The sequence below is a fragment of the Lemur catta genome, chromosome 1 (genome assembly GCF_020740605.2).
Source record: "Lemur catta isolate mLemCat1 chromosome 1, mLemCat1.pri, whole genome shotgun sequence".
NCBI lineage: Eukaryota > Metazoa > Chordata > Mammalia > Primates > Lemuridae > Lemur > Lemur catta.
Genome location: NC_059128.1, coordinates 76,546,874 through 76,566,979, shown reverse-complemented (window position 1 = coordinate 76,566,979; position 20,106 = coordinate 76,546,874). Strand labels below are relative to the sequence as shown.

General features: G+C 47.4%; 1 protein-coding gene across 1 annotated transcript in view; it reads left to right on the top strand.

The window, feature by feature from the left end:
* Positions 1–16,471: 16,471 nt before the first annotated feature.
* Positions 16,472–20,106, top strand: part of PLA2G4E (phospholipase A2 group IVE) — a 56,450-nt gene continuing 52,815 nt past the window's right edge. Inside the window, exon 1 of the mRNA XM_045539360.1 lies at positions 16,472–16,654. Coding sequence (XP_045395316.1) covers positions 16,472–16,654 — 183 coding nt within the window. The remainder of the gene's footprint in view (positions 16,655–20,106) is intronic.

Below are 20,106 nucleotides of genomic sequence, written 5' to 3'. Positions count from 1 at the left end.
GGGCTGGAGATGGTCTGACCTGACAGGTGGCTTCAGGCACCAGAAATCACAGTATGTCCCAAATATATTCCCTCCACTTCCCACTCCCCCACTGCCGCCGCCTCCTGCTTTCAGCATACAAGTCTTGTACTTGCTTAGTTAAATTTATTCCTAAGTATTTTATTCTTTTTGATGATGTTATACATGGAATTATTTTCCTAATTTCATTTTCAGATCATTCATTGACATTTTATAGAAATATAATTGATTTTTGTATATTGATCATGTATTCAGCAATCTTGCCGAACTTGTTTATTGGCTCTAATACTTTTTTGTGGATCCTGTAGAATTTTCTATAGATAGATCATGTCTTCTGCAAATAGAGATGGTTTCCTTCTTCCTTTCTGATAGGAGTGCCTCTTATTTCTTTTTCTTTCCTAATTGCACCGACTGGAACCCCCAGCACAAAGTTGAATAGACGTGGCCAGAGCACACATCCTTGTCTTGCCTCTGATACTTGGCGGGAAGCGTTGTCTCTTAGCACTCAGTGGGAAATTAGCTGTGGGTTTTCTTACACGTCCGTTATCAGGGTAAGGAAGTTCCCTTCTCTTCCTAGTCTGTTAAGTGTTTTTATCATGAAAAGGTGTTAAATTTTGTCAAACTATTTTTCTGTGTCTACTGAGATGACCATGTGGGTTTTGTCCTGTGTTCTATTAATATGCCGTATTGCATCAATTGATTTTTTTTCTTTTTCTGAGACAGAGTCTCGCTCTGTTGCCCGGGCTAGAGTGCCGTGGCATCAGCCTAACTCACAGCAACCTCAAACTCCTGGGCTCAAGCAATCCTGCCTCGGCCTCCTGAGTAGCTGGGACTACAGGCATGCGCCACCATGCCCGGCTCATTTTTTCTATATATTTTTAGTTGTCCATATAATTTCTTTCTATTTTTAGTAGAGATGGGTCTTGCTCTTGCTCAGGCTGGTCTCGAACTCCTGAGCTCAAACAATCCGCCCACCTCGGCCTCCCAGAGTGCTAGGATTACAGGTGTGAGCCACTGCTCAGTTGATTTTTGCAAGTTAAATCACCCTTGTATTCCTGGAGCAAACTCCACTTAATCGTGGTATATAATCCTTTGTATGTATTCAGGGAACATTTCTTACCTCCCTCACTTAAGGGTGCACATGCACACGCTCACACACAACTGTGGCCACCTGGGGCCCGGGGGATGGGGGGGTCACAGTGGGAGCTTCAGGACAGACCTCGGCTCAGGGGTTGCCCTCATCTGAGGTCCTCTCTCAGGGCCTTTCTTTCCTCTGAATTAGGCTTTATTTTGATTCTCCATTTTCCCCATTTTATCCTAAACTCTTATGTTTTTAACAATGATGATGCAATTTACTGGCTGTTGTATTTTATTTTATGCCAGGCATTTTACATTATTTCCTTTAATTCTCACAGCTGCCTAATGTGTTAGGTGGTATTATCTCCGCGTTATCAATGATGAAACTCAGAGCTGGAAAAGGAAAAAAAGTATCCCCTGACTCGGCCGGCTGGGAGCTGACCTGGCACCAGCTGCTGGGCCATGGTGTCCTGATGAACACAAACCCTTCACAGAGCACCAGTGTCACACAGGGTCACTATGCCACCGTGATGGATGGAGCAAGACAGAAACAAGGCCACACCATAAATAAGTCTGAGCACGGACAACAATAGGAGCACTGTGAAACCACAAAAACGGACCACCATTCCTCTCCTGTTTCACACGAGAGATTGTTCTTTCTTACCAATGACAGCTTTTTAGCCCTGCCCCGTTCCCCTACCTGCTAGATAAAAATTATGAAGATATCCAATTGTAGAATTGCCCCCACTTCCTGACAGCACCCAAGCCAGAGCAAAACTTTGCTCCCTTAAACATTTCTTCAAATCACCTCATAAAGCCCAAATCCTACAAGACGCACCCAGCAACACACACACCACTTACTGCTGCGACCCTCCGTGGTATGCACTCGCCCTAGTGGCAACAGGTACCAATAAACCCAAATTGGTTCAACTACTGGGATGTTCCCAGAGGTCTTTGGCAGGTGGCACCAACAGGGTTAAGAAACTTGCTCAAGATCACTAACCTCAAAGTGGCAAAGCCAGGACTGGAACTGGAAGCTTCTGGAAGGAATGCCCAGGTTTCTGACCACTACACCACTCAGCATCTTTAGACGCTGACTTCGTAACATGCCCTATTTTTAGTGAAGAGTTAACCTCACCCAAAGAGAGGTCTAGCCTCTCTGGCTACTGGGAGGTGATCTCCAGGCCCTGGAATGTCCTGTCTGACGACAGTGTCTTTGTTTGCTGGGGGACTTTGGCCACCCAGAGGAACTAAAGACTAAGAGTATTAGCCCGACTTCCAGGAAGGGCTGGAGACTCCAGGTCAGTCACACGTACAGTATCTGATTGAGCCTGGACTTTTCTGGTTGACCATGCTCTGTGCCTGTCGTCATACTTGTGACCAGGAGGAGGTGACACCGCCCAGAACTCCACAAGGAGGCGATGCCTGCCTGGAAGCCCTGTGATTGGACTGTTCCCAGATTCCTTCCTTTAGCTGATTTTCATTTGTATCTTTTCACTATAATAAAACTGTGGCCATAAGTTTAGCGCTTTCCTGAGTTCTGTGAGTCATCCTAGCAAAGTATTGAACCTGAGGGTGGGTGTCAACACCCCCAAATTTGCAGCCAGCTGGTCTGAACTGAAGGTGGTCCAGGGGACTCCTGAACTTGCAGCTGGTGACTGGAGTCAGGGCAGTCTTGTGGGGACTGTTCCCTCAGACGGTACAGTTTGGCAACCTTCCCTGCAGAGGGGGTCAGAAGTCCCAGGAAAATGTGGCAGTTTGGAGGACTGTGTCCCCACCCTTGGGATTTGGCCAACTCCAGGCACCTCTGCTCTGGAGAGTGAGAGAGGGTGCAAGTAGAAAAAGAGACTCTGTCCACTTGGGGAACTTTCCATAAAGCCAGACAGATGGCTGGGGAGGGTTCCACACGGCCCCCAGAGTGGGCCAGCTGAAGCTCAAGGCGATACCTACCACATGAGTGTGTTTGTCTGTCTCGTACCCTGACCCCTGACTAGCTGCTGTCACCCCAGGCCCCTGACTACTCGAGGGCCAGGAGCCCTGGCAGCCCCACCCTGACCGGGTGAGGACTGTGACTGCAGCTGCACTCAAAGCTCAGCTCTTCCCTCAGTCTCCAGCCCGTCAGCCAGCCCCGGCAGACTTGACTCATGAAGCCTCCGCAACTGTGAGAGCCACGGTCAGGCCCCCACCCAGGCTCCCGTGTAAACTGCACAATGCCCTTCCTGCAGCCTGTGGGCCCCTCCGGGCCAGGCCAGAGACAGCCAGCAGAGACAGGAAGGCCTGGCAGGCTGTCTGTCTGTCACCACCAGTCCCAGGACGGACCTGGCACTCTGCTCCCTGCTCAACACAGATGTGGCAGTGGGAACGGTGAACAAGACGCATTGAGAGACGTTTTTTTCCTGGTCAAGTTGGAGTCATCTCAACAATGCAAGAATGCTTGTATATTAGAAAACTTACAAATTTTTGAACAATGTGTAGACCAAAGGAGAACAACAACAATATAAAAGTAATTGCTTGAGAAAATTCAACACAAACTCAGAATTTATGAAAAGCTCATAATAGATTAAGGCATTAACCTGATGAAGGGTAACTGTGATGGTTAATTTTATGTGTCAATTTGGCTGGGCCACAGTGCCCAAATATTTGGTCAAACAGTATCCTGGAGGTTTCTGTGAAGGGAGATTGACATTTAAATTAATGGATCTTGAGTAAAGCAGATAACCTTCCATAATGTGGGTGAGCCTCGACTAATCAGGAGAAGGCTTTAATAGAACAAAGACTGACACCGCCCCCCCCCCCCCCCCGCAAGAAGGAATTCTTCCTCTGTACTCAAAGTACAGCCCTTCCCTCAGTCTCCAGCCTGTCAGCCAACCCCATCAGACTTTGGACTCACCAAGCCTCCACAACTGTATGAGTCAATTCCTTAAAATACCTCTCTGTCTATATATAGAGAGTCGTGTGTGTGTGTGTGTGTGTGTGTGTGTGTGTGTGTATGGTCATATAGAGAGAGTCATATATAGACATTAAGTATGAAATGTCTGATTTCCTTGAGTGCTAAGTTTGACAGTTGATCTTGCTGACATTTTCACTTTGAACCTTCTTATTTTATTTTTATTGTGAAGGTATATCCTCATTCTTTCAAACGCATGGTTTTTGGCTTGTGATTATCTTTCAAATTTTTATAGCAATTTTTGTGAAACCATGGATAAGTAAAAAATTCGTGTTATTTTCAAATATGAGTTCCGTTGTGGTTGTGGAACCAATGCTGTGCAGACAGCTTGAAATATCAGTGAAGTGTTTGGGAAGGATGTGGCTGATGAACACATAGTACATCAATAGTTCTAGAAGTTCTGTTCTGGTGATTTTATTTTTTTATTTTTTTCTCTTTCTTTCTTTCTCTCTCTCTCTCTCTCTTTTAACAAGGTTGTCTCAAGAAGGAACATTCTGGTGATTTTAATCTTGAAAATGAGCCATGTTGGCATCCTGAGACTAAGGTGGATAATGATGAGCTGAAAGCTGTAGTGGAAGTGAATCCATCTCAACCTACGTGTGAATTAGCAGCAAGGTTTGATATTACTATTCCAACAATATTGGACCATTTGAAACAAATCGGCAAGGTAAAGAAGCTGGATAGATGGATACCTCATGAATTAAATGAGCATCAGAAGAGAAATCGTCTCTAACTTGCCTTTCTTTGCTGTCATGACATAAAGGCAAACCATTTCTACACCGTATTGTTACATGTAATGAAAAATGGATTCTTTTTGACAATTACAAGTGTTCAGCACAATGGTTGGATAAGATGGAGTGCTGAAACATAGTCCAAAACCGCATATTCATCCCAAAAAGCTAATGGTGTCTGTTTGGTGGTCCAGTGCCAATATTATTCACTACAGCTTCATGAAACCTGGTCAGTCAATTACAACAGATATCTTCTGCAACCAATTGGATGAAATGATGAGGATACTTGCAGTTAAGCATTCAAGATTGGTCGACAGAGACAGGCCAATCCTCTTGCAATACCATGCTGGACCACATGTCCCACAAACAAAGCTGCTCAAGCTACAAAAGCTGGACTTGGAAACTGGCACCCACTGTATTCACCAGACCTTGCACCACCTGACTCCCACTTCTTCCAGGCTTCGGACTACTTCTTGTAAGGAAAAAGAGTCAATTCTCAACCAGCTGTGGAAAACGCCTTTCACAATTTCATTGCCACTCACCCTCCAGGCTTCTTTGCTGCTGGCATAAACAGGCCACCATTAAGATGGCAAAATTGTGTCGATAGTTTAGGCGCATACTTTGATTAATTGTACTGCTTCTTGTTTGAGATATAATAAACTGCACTTTTGATTTGAAATCAGACATTTTATATTTAATCTAAAAATACACACATACATCCTGTTGGTTCTGTTTCTCTGTAGAGCACTGACTAATGCAATATTCATTTGATGATAAAACAAAATCCTGTCATCCTGAATTATGAAATCTTAGATTCATTTCCTTAAATTTCAGGAAGATCAGGATGCCCACTATCTCTGTTTCTTGACAATGGTTTCCTGGAACTCATTCAGTTTCTGTGGGTGGGGAATTGCGGTGTGACTCAGCTGGTCCTCTGCAGTCAAGGTATTGGCTGGGGCCGCAGTCATCCCAAGGCTCAACTGGGGGCGGATCTGTCTCCAAGCTCACACATGTGGCTGCTGGCAGGATTCAGTTCCTCATGGGCCATTTGTCCTGAGGCAGCTGGCATTGTTAAAGTGAGCAAGCAAGAAGAACCAGAGAGAGAGAGAGAGAGTCTGAGGGACATTCTAAAGGAAAAAATTACCCAAATTCTGTCACAGATCAGATGCAGGGGCTTAAGGAAGGTGAAGGCCCACAGAAGACTCTGAGGTTTTTAGTCTGAAAAACCACTGGTGGTGAAAGCAATGACGTGCTCTAGAAAGATTCCTGGTCTTTGCAGACGGGGCAGTTTGAGAAGTTGTCCCACAGTGAGCTACCTCTGAGAACTCATGTCTGGTAAGAGGAATGTGCTTACAGAGGGGAGCTCAGAAGCACAGTCTGACATTTTTTAGAATACAATAGGGAAATGCTCTGAATAAATGGAAAAAGGAACGCTGACACACGGAACTCTAAAGAGCTCCCACAGTGATGTTAAAAGACATAGGAGCGCAAGGACGAGGAGGCCACAGCAGCAGCCGCACAGCCAGCCTTCCAGGCGGGACAGGATCCCAGGGACTTTCAGCTCACCACATGCATCCACAGATGACGACATGGACACCGAGGATGTGAAGTACCTTGTCCAAGGTCACACAGCAAGCCCAGGGCATGTGTGACACTCACTGTTTGGGGCTAGCTGTGGTCATTCTTTGGGAACAACACCCCTATTTCCCAGAGAACCCCCCTCTTTCACCCTCAGCCCGCAAGCTTAGGGCTTCAGGGGACTTGCACCCAAACTCAAGGGGCAGGCTTTGCTTCGGGCCTGACCAATCAGAGCAGGGCACTACATTGCCTTGGCCACAGAGATTGGCTTAGGAATGAGCAGGTTACCAGGCACAGCCAATGAGATACCAGGAGGCTGGGCTTGAACCTGGGAGTTGGGTAGCAGAAGTGTCCGATCCTGAAGCGAGAAAAAGCTGTCTGAGGATGGAGGGAAGACAGGGGTGGCTAAGCCCAGTGACGGGAGAGAGACACCAGGCCACGTCCACTGTGTGGAGTCTAAGATTAGACCAGTCCCCCTCTGGACTGCTCAATCATTCCTCCCAATACATTCCTCCCTCCCCCCACATTTTTTCCCCCTAATCTTACTTGAGTTGGGCTTTTTGTCACTCACAATCATGAATCCTTGTTTAAAACACAGGAAAAGTGAGTTTAACGGAGAGGAGAGTGTTGGACTCAGACAAGAAAAAACAAACCAGAGAGCAATCTTTGCCACTGAGCAAGCAATAAAGACTTTTAGGATAGATTAAGGATAGATTGATACCCTGGAGTAACTTGTGCACATGTGCACCAGGAAAGATATACAAAACTGTGGCAGCACTGTTTACATTAGCAAAACAGCTAGCAACAATCCAAATGTCCATCAATAGGGGAATGGATAAATAAATCACCATACATTCAAACAGTGGAACACTATACAGCAAGGAAAAACAATGAATGACAGCTTCACACGTTGACATGGATGACTCTGAAAAACACAATGTCCAGTGAAAAAAGAAAATAAATATGGTTGCATTTGGATTAGTACCCAAAATATCTAAAACTTACCAATATATTATTTAGGGATACATACATATATAATAAACATGTAACAAAAAGTGAGGAAATGATAAACACAAAATTCAGATTAGTTGTTACCCTTGCAGGGAAGGTTGTAGTTACAGAGGGAGGCACAGGGGTTTCATAAGCATCCATAATATTCTATTTTAAGCTGAGAGAGAGGGGGTCTGAGTACCTGGGTATGTATTTTATTGCTCTTCACATTACATATGTGAATGTGTGGTATATATAGTCCTTTGTATTTATGAAACATTTCATAGCAAAAATAAGTAAAAGTCTTAGGATCATTACCTGGGAGGCCATTTGGCAGCTCTGAGTGTGAGGAACAAAGGGAAACAGCAATGGCTGTCATTTATTGAGCACCTGTGGGTTGAACACCTCTAAGCATTTGCATTTTCTCATTTAATCTTCATTAACAGCCGACTGAGTACTCTTAGGTACTGTGCTAAGAGTTAGGTTCTGAGCTTGGAGTTGGTGAAATAATCTACTCAAGGCCACAGAACCAGCAACAGGTGGAGCCAGGATCTGAATCCAGGCCACCTGCCTGCAGAATTCACGTGCTAGGCTGCCCCACGTGCTGCCAAAGCCCGTTTTTACAGGCAGGACAAGCCCCTGATAACCCCCGGTCCCAGTGCAGAGCTCTGGTAATTGCAGGGTTGGCCCACATGTCCTAAGCTGGGAGGCCTGAAGAATTTCTCGTCCTCTCACGGGATCTAGGATGGCTGAATCTGTAGTGCAGCTTGGGACTGACTGTCCAAGATTGAGGGGTAAGTCAATTTGCTTGGGACTGAGGGGGTTCCTGAGAAGGGAGAATTTCGGGGCAAAAATAGAGAAGACCTTGGGCAAATGGTTAAATTGGTCAACCTACCTAACCCCTGAGCAGTGCAGTAGGGACAGAGAACAAGCTGACCTGACTGTGCCCTGGTGCAGGGTTTTGGCCTTTAGGTGCATTAAACCCACCCAAGTACAACGTGTCCCAGTCATTGTCTTGGGATTCTACCAGTCAGAAAAACAACTTGTCCCCTTGTGAGTGTGGCTGGGGGCTAGAAGTATTTGGCTGCCAGTAGAGAGCCACAGGAGAAAGTGCGAGCTCTTCTGCAACTCAGGGAGGGGGCTGGTCTGTGGGAGTGAACGTCAGTGAGCACTGAACAGCCAAGCGCGAGCCGTCCCGTGGGAGGAAGCAGAAGCGATCATGACCATGGGAGAGGGCTGGAGTTCAAATCCTGACTCCGAGTACCTTGAGCTGATTACCGAAATTTTTGAGCCTCTGTCTCTTTATCTCTAAAAGGAGACAACAATAGCAACTTTACAGCATTGCTGGGAGAATTGCACAGAACACTGTGTGTGAATTTGGCATAATACAGTACCTGACGCATAATTGAGGCACTGTAAAAAGGGTAGTTATTTTAAAACTTTTATCAGTATTTTAGAGATGGACCTGCATCCTGATTGGATCCAGCTCCATAGACATGGAGCACTTCTATTCAGATAAATGACAACTGGCTCACATATAAACTATGTCCTGTGTTGTGACGCTTGCTATATTGCCTAATTTGAAAAAGCCAACAATTAAAGTCTATGAGCCAAGGTTGCAGTTCAGAAGGCTGCCTGCCACCAGGGGGCGGTGTTGCCAAGTGACTGTTGTCAGGACAATTTGCAGGGCTGGCCCAGGTGTGGAGTGGTCTCCAAGAGCACAGGGCATACTCATCACTCTGTAAACTTTCCACAAAATATGCTTTTAAACTCGGGTAGCAACATTATGTAGTAATATTCATTAGTAGCCAGCATTTACAAGCATATTCAAAGAAGGACAAAATTCAAAGACATAAATGCCTAGGCAAATGCTCTCACAATACTAGCGCGATCCAATGGCAGCTGGGATTTTTCTCTTTATTTCCATTCATGCAGTAGAATACTATGCAGCTATGAAAACAAACACTGTATTACACACGGTATGGATGGATTTCATAAACATAATGTTGAATGTAAGAAGCCAGGCATGAAAGAATAATACTGGATGACTGCACATATATAAAGTTCCAAGATTGATCAAACTAATTATGGTAGTAGAAATCAGGATAGTGTTTTCCTTTGGAAGCCGGGAGAGCCGTGATTGGAAGGAGGCACAAAGAGGGTTTCTCAGTTGCTGGTAATGTTCTGTTTCTTAATCAGGGTGCTGGTTACACAGGTGCATTCACTAGTGAAAATCCATCAAGCTGCACACTTGTGATAAATGCAGTTTTCTGTGTGTGTGTGTGTCAAGCTTCAATTGAGTTTACTAAAAAGAAAAAAATCTGGGAGTGCCAGCATCTGCATAGTGGAGCACAATAACCTTTGATTTGTGTCTGCCAAGTAAGTGTTCCCATCACTCTTCTCTGTTAACAGCTCCTGCCCAGCGGCCTCGGGGCAGTTGGGGGGTGTGTGGCCAGGACTGGCCTAGCTCAAGATGTCATCTCCTTGGCGCTGGGGATTGGCCCAGGGGGCTGATCAGAGCCCCTCCCTAGGATAAAGATGCCTGTTGAAAAAACTTCTCCCTTAATGTTGGGTTGCTGAGCTTGGGCTGCCAGTGGCTACATTCCCCGCAGGAGGAGGGGGACTGGCTACGGGAGGAGAGAATGTGGCCCATGGGGGAAGAGGGGCAGAGGCAGAGGAGAAAAGAGCAGGACAAAGAGTCCTGGCTGCTTTGAATCCCAGGTTCTGACCTTCCTCAACTTCTCAGAATCTTCATTTCTTTCCATTCTGTTTGTTAATCTGGCATCTTTCCCAGCTAGGTGAGGCAATGAATTGCGTTTTATGCTTCAACTTGTTTACTTTGGCTCCTACCTGCAACTGAAAGTGTCTTGACTAGTGCATTGAGCAACTGGGTGGGTGGCAGGACCACTCGCTGAAGGAGGCAGCACCATGGGGGCAGAGCTTCTCTTCTGGAGAAAGTGAGAGCAGTGTGAGTCCACCTCATCCCAGAAAGTGTGAAGTCAGGAAGGTTTCACTGCTTTACCTAGGTGTTTTACACGATCTTTGTGTGTGCCGGGCTGGTGGCCAGCCCCCAAAGTAAGGACATGGAATCACTTCCTAGTCTGGGCTTCAAATTGAGATTCTATTCTTTCAAATTATCAATCTAATTCACTTCAAGACTTCAACCAGTCTAGCTTAGAAATATTTCTTTCCTTCTTGGATTTCTGTCATCAGTGATAACCACAGAACCCCCAGCGACGCTTACTTATCCAAGGGGGTCGGGTCCTGACCACGAAGGTCCTGAGCAGAGGAAACCGGGCAAGCTCCCATCAGCCGCGGTTCTCAGCTGACTCTTCATCTGTTTTCGCTGTCAGTGCCACATGGTGTCACTGTTGAAACACAGACAAGCCTGTCACCCTGGTGTCGCCCCGCAGCACTGATCAGTCACAGGTGCTCCAGCTCCTCTGGAGTTGTCCTCTCTGCCCACTGCTGGGCAGTCTGGTAGGCTGGCCATGGCCCCCCACCAGCACCGGGTGCCCAGTTTGCCCCTTTGCCGCCTCTCTGGGAATGACACTGGGGGGGCTTTGCAGAGCACACCCGCTGGCTCCACGGCCCTCAGGGGGGCAAGTGGCTTTGGCTGTCCCGCCACCTTCCTGGCTCAGACGCACCTCTGGCTCCGCAGCTGTGGATGTTTGCCCCTCTGCCAGGGTCAGGGTGAGACCAAAGGGTTGCTACACTGCAGCTTCAGCCGCCAGCCCCATTTCTGCATTCTGCCCCTACAATGAGGCAAATTCTAAGCCAGGCCCAGCCCTCACCCCATTTCCTACTCTGCGATGAAGAACTCCTAAGAGCCGGGCAGGGGAGGGGAGGGCAGGGAAACGGTAGTTACCACCACCCTTAAAGCTGTTCTTGAAGGAAAGTTAGGAAAATGCTCACCCTCCCCTTCAGGGGAGACAAAATAGACGATCTATCTTAGTTTTGTAAAAATAATAATTGTTGTATTCAGATCATTTTAGGAGTTTCAAAAAATGCCTGTAATATTCAAATGACTCAGTTTTGGGCTTCAGCTAGGTTATGGAAGCTGCACTTTCTGTAATGGGGGACTGGGCCAAGAAGGCGCTAATGTTGATCGGGGCCTGGTGTTTGGCAGGCGTTAGTTCTCACACTTCGATAAAGTCGGCATCATTGTTATCCCTGTTTTACAAATGAAGAAACTAAGGCTCAGAAAGGTAACGGCCAATAATATGCTCAAGAGCTGTGGGAACCCACCCACCGTCCCCGCCGTGTCTGTGATGGGCAGGTGGCAGCCACCTTCGAATCAGGAACCACCGAGAAGCACTGAGCCCAGCCTCTACGTCTTCCCTGACGTCACCCGCTTCTTTCTCCACGGGCCTGTAAGGAGACACGCCTGGATCCCTGGCTAGGAATAAGGCAGCTCCTGTTGATAAAGCTCCATTCCCCTTTATGGAGCAAAGTTAAATGTTTTTTTTGTTCCCCGAAACCTAAGTGCCTTGGGCAGAGCCTGCCTGTGCCTAAGACAATAGCAGCAGCTTCTGTACCCCAGGGGCCCACCGGCTCGGGCTCTACTCTCTGCCCTCCGCAAACTGAACCCACTATTGAAGATTCTCAGCTCACTCTGGGGGTAAATATGAAACAATTTTTTTTTTCTGCTAACTGTCCCCAACTGTACTCTGTTAAATCCACTTCTCCTGCGACATATAGATACTTGAGCAAAGAGAGTCCTCCTAACAATATGAGAACATAACTATTGTTCGTTTAAACAGCATACATTATTATGTGTATTTTTAAATATTCGTTAATTGTTTTCTTATTCACATCTCCAAAATTGAAGGTCTACAGATGGATAGAACGCTCATTAAGTATTCATCTTCCAAAACCTGGAGACACACCATTACCCTACACAATTAATTAGTTAGATGTGCCAAGAACCAATTCTGGAAATTTTAATTTAAGCATCAGTGGGACAGTTCTTTTGGAGTGGCTTGACATCTCTGGTCTGTCCGACAACCCCTTTGCTATGTGATTTCCATCCTCTGCTTCTCACAAAGGGGCCTTTTATTAGAGGCCCTTCCTTAAAGGAGGATCCCTTGAGCTCAGGAGTTTGACACCAGCCTGAGCAAGAGTGAGACCTCATCTCTACAAGAAAATGGAAAAATTAGCTGGGCGTGGTGGTGCATGCCTGTAGTCCCAGCCACTCGGGAGGCTGAGGCAGGAGGATCACTTGAGCCCAGGAGTTTGAGGTTGCTGTGAGCTCTGACGACACCATGACACTCTAGCCAGGGTGACAGAGGGAAACCCTGTCTCAAAAAAAAAAAAAAAAAAAAAAAGATAAAAATTTTAAAATAAAAGCAAATTATCAATTCTTTATCCAATTTGCAGTGAGCATTACTTTTGTGAATAACCAATGGAAAACAAAACCAACAACAGTTAAAACTCCACGTGGTAAACTTTTAAAGATTCACATCTTGAGAATTAAAAATAGACTTAGCAAAAATTAGACTTGTACAGAAATAGCGGCCACAAAAGAAAATTCACAAAGATAAAAAGCTATAATGGGTAAAAGTTCATGGTATGTGGAAAAGACTTGATCCCAACAAAAATAAGTAAAAAAACTGGAAACAGATAGATATTATTCTATTGAAAGCTGATCAAGAAGATAAAAAATTAAATTGGTTTAACTGAATTTGCTCCAGAAAAGGCTTTTTTCTCTTTTTTTTTATTTAAAATTATATATGCAGCCCCCCATTACCCACTCAATCCCACTCTCCTCCTCTATTATAAATTTTAGGTATAGTTCATAAAGTATTTTCTAGAAAAAAGTTTATTAAATTAGTATACTTCTCATAAAAAATGTTTAAGTTTAACAGAACGAAGTTAAAACTTCCCCAAGCTTGTAAAAAAGGGAGAGTTAAAACATGCACACATCAAAGCCACACATCAGGGCCAAGTATACCATCCCTCAGGGTACCCATCTCAGCTTGTCCCCTGTCACTTTTCACCATTAAATGCTGTTGCTACTTCTGCAAATCATCCCATGCCTTGCTTTGCTTTGCTTTGCTTTGCTTTCTTTTCTCTCCTTCCTTCCTCCCTCCCTCTCTCCTTTTCTCCCTTTCATTCTTCCTTTTCTGTCAACATTTGCCAAGCCCCTATTATGCTTGGGACACTCTGCTCAAATGCAGTCCCTGCCTCAGCGGGGCAGCAGGACCCACAGCAGAAATGAGCAGGGCAAGATGGGCACTCTAGGGGGTGGGGAGCTGTGGTGAATTTGGACTGTGTATATATTTAAGTTCAGAACACACTTCCCATCAGGAACAACGCCAATTTAACCCATTCCGGGCCAGCATTATCAGGAATCCTGTGGAGTCACCCCCAGCAGTGACCAACTGTGCTGCCACCCAGCGCCTGGCCTGGCCGGGCAGGAAATGGGGCCTTTTGCAGGACCAGTAGCCGGGTGCCCTCCAGGGCTTCTGGGCACGTGGTGCCTCATGCAAGAACATTTGTTGGAGTTGTTTTGGCTGAGGTTGAAATTCTTGTGCTTGGTTTTATTTTTAATATGTAGGAGGTGAATTTTACAGGGGACTAAACTATATGAGGCCTGGAGACATCTCTGGAAGCATTTCTAAAGGATATACACCTTCAGATACTTCCTGACACAGATCTGGAAATGACAGGAGGGCTCCTCTCTGCTCTCCTCCCTCTGCCCACCAGGTCAGGGAGTGGGAGCCGCATCCCCTGGCTCTGAGCCCCTGAAGGCCTGCAGGGAGGGCTCCTCTCTCAGCCGTCTACCCGTCTACCCGTCTATCCCGTCACCATAGTTCTCGGCCTGGGAGCAGCCCTGGAGTCTGGACAACAGTAGGGAGAAGTGACCCAAGCAACGAAAGGGTCTTCAAGGGTAGGAAGAAAGAACAGGAGGGAAGGACATCCCACGAGGCAGGGAAAAGAAGCCTGGCTCCCCCACCACCACCCTTGGGGCCCACCCACAAGGCTGCTCTCCCTGTAACTCCTCGACCTGCCACAGCCTCCATCCTCCATCCCGGGCCCTCAGCTGCAGCCACGACCAGCTGGCACCAGGTCAGACCCTTGACTGAGGATCTCACTGGTCGGCTGCCTAGAACCAGCGTCCATTCTGGGTCTCCCCCGCGTGGGTGGGGCGGGCAGTCGCAAGGAGTAGACAGCAGCCCTTCCAGGGGCCTCCCAGACGCCCAGGCCGGACGGAGAGCTCTAAATGGTGGTGCCTGGGCTTCCTTTCACCTTAACTAAGCCAAAACATATTTACGAAAAGAAGTCTTTACCGCATTCTAATCTCTGTATTTATTTCTTAAATTATAATCAAGGTAAGATTTAGAGAAAAGAGAACACCTGGGTACAAGTAGGTATTTAGTTCACTAATCTTCACTAATTTTCCATTACAGCTTTACCTTTGTGAATTTTCTTTTTTGGCCACTATTAACAAGTTTAGTTTTTGCCAGATCCATTTTTTATCCCCAAGATGTGATTCTTTAAAAGTTTACCATTTGAAATTTTAGCTGTTGTTGGTTTTATTTTGCATCGGCTATTCCCAAAAGTAATGCTCACTGCAAACTGAATAAAGGATGGATAATTTGTCTTCATTTTTTTATTCCAAAATAAACTATCACCTGTCAATGTTCAGTCTAATCCAGGTGCCTCCCTCACATTCTGAAAGTTCACCTACAATCAGAAGTTATTCTGGATCTTTCACATGACTTTCTCTTTGACTTTAGGACCTTGGTTTCAAACACCCTTGAAGAATAGGTATTTCTGTCCACAGATATTTTTTTGTCTAATTTCAAGCTTCCTCTCTCCCTTGTGGCAAAATGAAAAGTAAAATATTTCAGCCACATCTAGCATCTGCACACTTCCTGCATGAATCGTTGCCTTTCCCCAGTCATTTGCCAGCACTGCCTTCTAATGCAGATCTCTAGGAACAAGGCCCCTAAGAAATGGAAAGCACAAATGAGCGTGCTTTGTAAGCTGCTAACTGCCATGCTGGTGAGAGATCTGGCGACTATTTGAGTCACTTCCAAACTGCTTTTGATTTGTAGGAGGACCAGGCGTGCTCTTTAAAGAACCTTAACCCCTTTTGTCATTATCAACACTGCCATTCAAGCTATTTTTTTCCAAATAGCAGAAACAGAAAAATGACACCTTACACACATCTCCTACCTACACAGGGACCTCTGGTCAGTCTGAGTGCAGGTCTGGCTGTTTCTTGCTTTTTGACAGGGCTCTTTAGGCCAGAGAGAGTCCACTTGACATCCAAAGCCTCAGAAAAGAGGAGATGATGGTGTTTCCAGGCAGAGAGGATGCTGGCTAACTCAGGGCTAGTGCACAGAGAGACAGGAAGATGCATATTTTGAACGTACATTACAAACAGTTGCAAACAGAACACAGAGGGTTTTTTGCTTTGCTTTGTTTTTATCTTTGTGTTTTTAACACGAACTATTATGCATTCTCTTTAAGCTGCCAGACATGGCATCTACCAAACCAAAGAAAGGGCTGAAATGAGAGGCAGGTAAATGATTAGATTCTGTTCTGGCCCACATCATCAGCCCTGAACACCAGGCCGAGTATTCTTTTCAGAGCTCAAAATAGAGATCTGGGGGTGTCAGGCAAGAACCAGGCGAGTGTCTTCACCTTCCCAGGAAAGAGTCTCTTTTAGGAACCAGATGGTCTCAGCCACTTCACTTCCATCCCTCCCCACCCCCACCCCCGACACATATTGAGTTTCACGCTTTTAAAAATAGCTCCTGAGCAGTGGGGAGCTGCCTCTGAGCCTGGATCCCAGCCCCGAAATGCAGGCTTCTCTTGACTAAAAGCTGCCCTATATAAACCTGATTCTAGCTCCTGCTTACCTTTCTTTCATGCAGCACAAGAAATTTCTCTCTACCAGAGCAGCTCCAGATTGAAATATTCACAGAGACAGATGTGGGACTCCCATAGCTGAGCCCAGACTTCCTTCAGCTCCTTAATAATTCATGCAGCTTATCTCCAGGAGGAATCTGATGGCATTGCTTTCACTTTCTACAAACCCCCTTGAAGTCCCCCAAGGATGCCGTGACAAAGCCTCAGCTCCACGTAGCCTGTCCTGAGCCCCAGAGGCATGGCTGGGATGAATCTCCAGGCCTCAGAAGGCCATCCCGGCCTGGGAACCAATGTGTTTGTCCCACAGAACCCAGAAGAGGATGAAGAAAGCAGCAGGTCAGGAAGAAATTTCAGTGCATTTGAGGAGACACAGGACCTGGAAGCTCCCGATCTCCCACCTTCACTTCCCACGGCCCCTCGGGGCTCTCAGGTATGTCTGTGTTCCTGGGGAGAGGGCCCCTCGCCCCTTAAATTTCATCCCCACTTTCCTTACTCTGAATAAGATCACCTGCATCACTGCAGAGTTAAGAGGTTGTGCTTTTGTTAATTTCTTTCTTCCCCAGAGGAGTGGCTTCACCCTACGCCCATCACCTACCTGCCCTTACCTCCCTAGGTGCTCAGAAGAGCCGACAACAACAGTGGTGACCTCTTCCTGAGTGCATTCTGTATGCCTGATGCTCTGCTAGGGAGGGACGGTATCTGCATGGGGGGGAAGAAACTGAGGCTCAGAGCGGTTACGGAATTTTCCGAAGGCCACACAGCTAATCTCAATGGGTCGTCTGGGGTGGAGGACATTTCTGTTACTATGACACTGAGAAGAGTGAATGGGATCATGTATGTGAAGGACATAGCAGAGTGCCTGGTGCAAAACAGGTGCCCAAACTGTGCAACGTAGCAGCGGCACGGCAGGGTTGTGAATGTAATCACATGCAGCTCGGAGACAGGTGGGGGGATGTATTGATTGGGCCTTCCTCATGAAGCCACCTAGTGGTTAGGGAAGAAAAAGACTTTAATAAGCAAGTCCCATCTGGTCAATTTTGTGGGCTATAAAAATCGAACAGCATCTTTAGGTAACGGGCAGGTGACCCAGATCTGCCTCCCCTGCTTCTCCTCTGGGTGGGTGTGTGAGCTTCCTCTGGGCTCCCAGCAATCTGGGGAGGTGGCGTGTCCTTGTGCCCCTCTGGCTGCTGTGGTCTCAGCGGTGGCACCAGGCTGACTTGTGCAGGGGGTGAGCCTTGCTTCTTCCTGCCAGCCGAGGCCTCCCTCGAAGTGGGCACTGGCCAAGGTCCCATCACCTCCTGTGGAGCCCTCTGGTCTCTGGTCCCTTTTTCTGGTCCCTGGCTTGGTGGGTCCATGCTGAGCCTCAACCGTGGGGTCACTGTGCCTGGCCCCAGAAGGTCCCACTTCACACCTGCGTCCCGCAACCCAGTGTCTACCACACAGGTGGCTGAAGGCCATTTGGGGGATGATCCAGTCCTCGTGAGGACACCGCTGGACCCCTTAACAGTGCTGACTGCCCCTTGGAGGCTTAGGGCCTCTGCTGGTGACCCGTCTCAGAGCCACGTGTGAAAAGGGGTCAAATGTTTCCCTGAGCTTCTCTGCCCCACACCGTCCCACCCCTCCCAAAGACGCGTCTTCTGCAATCTCCCGGACACTGGTGAGCAGGCTCTTCCCCCTCCCTCTTCCTGACCCCACCTCCCTTCCAGAAGTTTCTCTGTCTCACCCACCAGGCTGCTCTTGACATGCTGAAAGGGGAGATGGGTATTGGGACAGCCTCTCTTCCCTATTGTCTTGCTAAAAAGGCCAGTGGCCTGCCCTTGCCTGCCCTGGCATCTTAAGCCTCCTGACTCACACCTAGAGGTGGCAGCTGAGAGGTTACAGGAGCAATTAAAACACATGGTTTAACATTTGTGAAAGTGGTGGCCTCATTAGAGTGGCTAAGAGCGCCGGCTTTGGAGTCAGATGGGGCTCGATTCCTTGCTCTGTCATGTGCCAGCCCTATTGCCTCAGACAAGTTTCTTAACCTCTTCAAACTTCAGTTTCTTCATCTATGGGGAAAAACGATGTGAGGAGTAAATCATGTGCTTAGCATGCGCCTGGCACTTCCGAAGCTGGAGCAATGTGGATCACTGCTGTTGTTGTTGTAACTTATCGTTATTTCTTCCCTCGGCCCCGTCATCTCCGTGCCTGTCGGACGCAGGGATGAGGCTCCCTGTCCATACTCACCAGTCTTCCAACAGCTCCTCATCTGCCCTCCCTCTTGGTCCTCGAAGGGCTCCCTCCTGGACCACCCCTGTGGATCAGGCCTTCGTCTGTCCAGGCCCAGTTCAAGGCCCCCATCACTGGGTCTTCCAGTAACACTAACGTTAAGTATCAGTGTGTCAGCTTAGCTGTGAATCACTTCTTGGACTTATCATTTCCTGCCCCGTGTGCTTAGGTAACTCTTCCTGTGGCTGGTCATGCTCCTTCGAGAAGACCAGGAACCACATCTGAGGCATGTTTTCATTCACTGAACAAATATTGACTGGGCTCCCACTATGTTCTAGGAGTGGGAGACAGCGCGGAGCAGGTCAGACGAGCTGCAGCTCTGTGAAGCTTCCGTTCAGTGGGGGAGACAGACAATGAATCCATACCTGACTAGGTCTGATATCAGTGCCCTCAGAACAAGGTGTGATGGTGAGGGCCTGGTGGCAGGGAGGGGACGCCAGGTGTGTGTGTGAGGGGTGACATCTGAACTAAGATCTGAATGGTGAGAAGATTGCTAGACAGTGTTCCAGAGAAAGCACATTCTACCTGCAAAGGCCCACAAGGTTGGTCTGTTAGAGAGAGAGAGAGAGAGAGAGAGAGAGGGAAAACCAGCGTGTCTGGAGAGCAGAGAGCAGGGACGAGAGAAGGCAGCGGTAGGAGCTGAAGTCAGAGCCCCACAGTGTGCCGGATGCCGCAGAAAGCAGCTTTGATTTTGTTCTGAAGCACAGTGTGGAGCCACTGCAGGGTCACAATCTGAGGGTGACTTTGTCTGTTTTGTGTTTCACACAGATCACTTTGGCGGGTCTGTGGCTTGCCTGGGGGACAGAGGAGAGCGGGGGAGGCAAGTGAGAGGGGCTTTTGCTGTAGCCCAGGGAGAAATGGTGGCGGCTTGATTGGGGTGGTAGCACTGGACAGTAGAAGTGGACAGATTCTGGATTTTTCTGGAGGTAGAATTTACAGGACTTACAGATAGGTTGTAAACAGACTGAGAAACCACAGATGCTTTTGTACCAGGGAGGTGCCCCTTACTCAGCCAGGGAACACTAGGGTAGAAATGAGTTGGGGTGGAAGGGACTGGAGGTTTGTCTTGGACATTTTAAACCTGAGATTCATATCCAAGTAGGGATGACAGGTGGGCAGTTGAAAATACAAGTCTGGAACTCAGGAGGCAGGTTAGGGAGATGATCTGTTTGAATACATAAAACAGAATATAGATGGTTTTTAAGCCATGGAGCTGGACGAGATCTCCAAAGGACAGGGTGAAGAGACAGAAGGGAAGGGGTGGCAGTCTGTGCCCTCCTGCTTTGCACCTTTAGATGCCTGGCTGGCCAGGGAAGAAGAGCCACCACCAGAGACTGAGAAGGAATAGCCGATGAGGTTGGAAGGAACCAATGAGCAAGTGGTGTCCTGGGAGCCAAGAGATTGTCCCCAGAAACATCCCATGCTATTTTCTTTCTGAGCACAGAGTAGGTGGTCTGTAAATACTTTCAGAAAGCACAAGCTCTGTGGCTGCTGGTTGATGTCTTTCCCTCCCCTGACACCTGCAGTTGAGTGACAGGTGCCACCTGGCAACTGGCTGCTGGCTCAGGAACCTGACAGCTTCCCACTAGCTCTGACATCAAGCCTGATACCTCC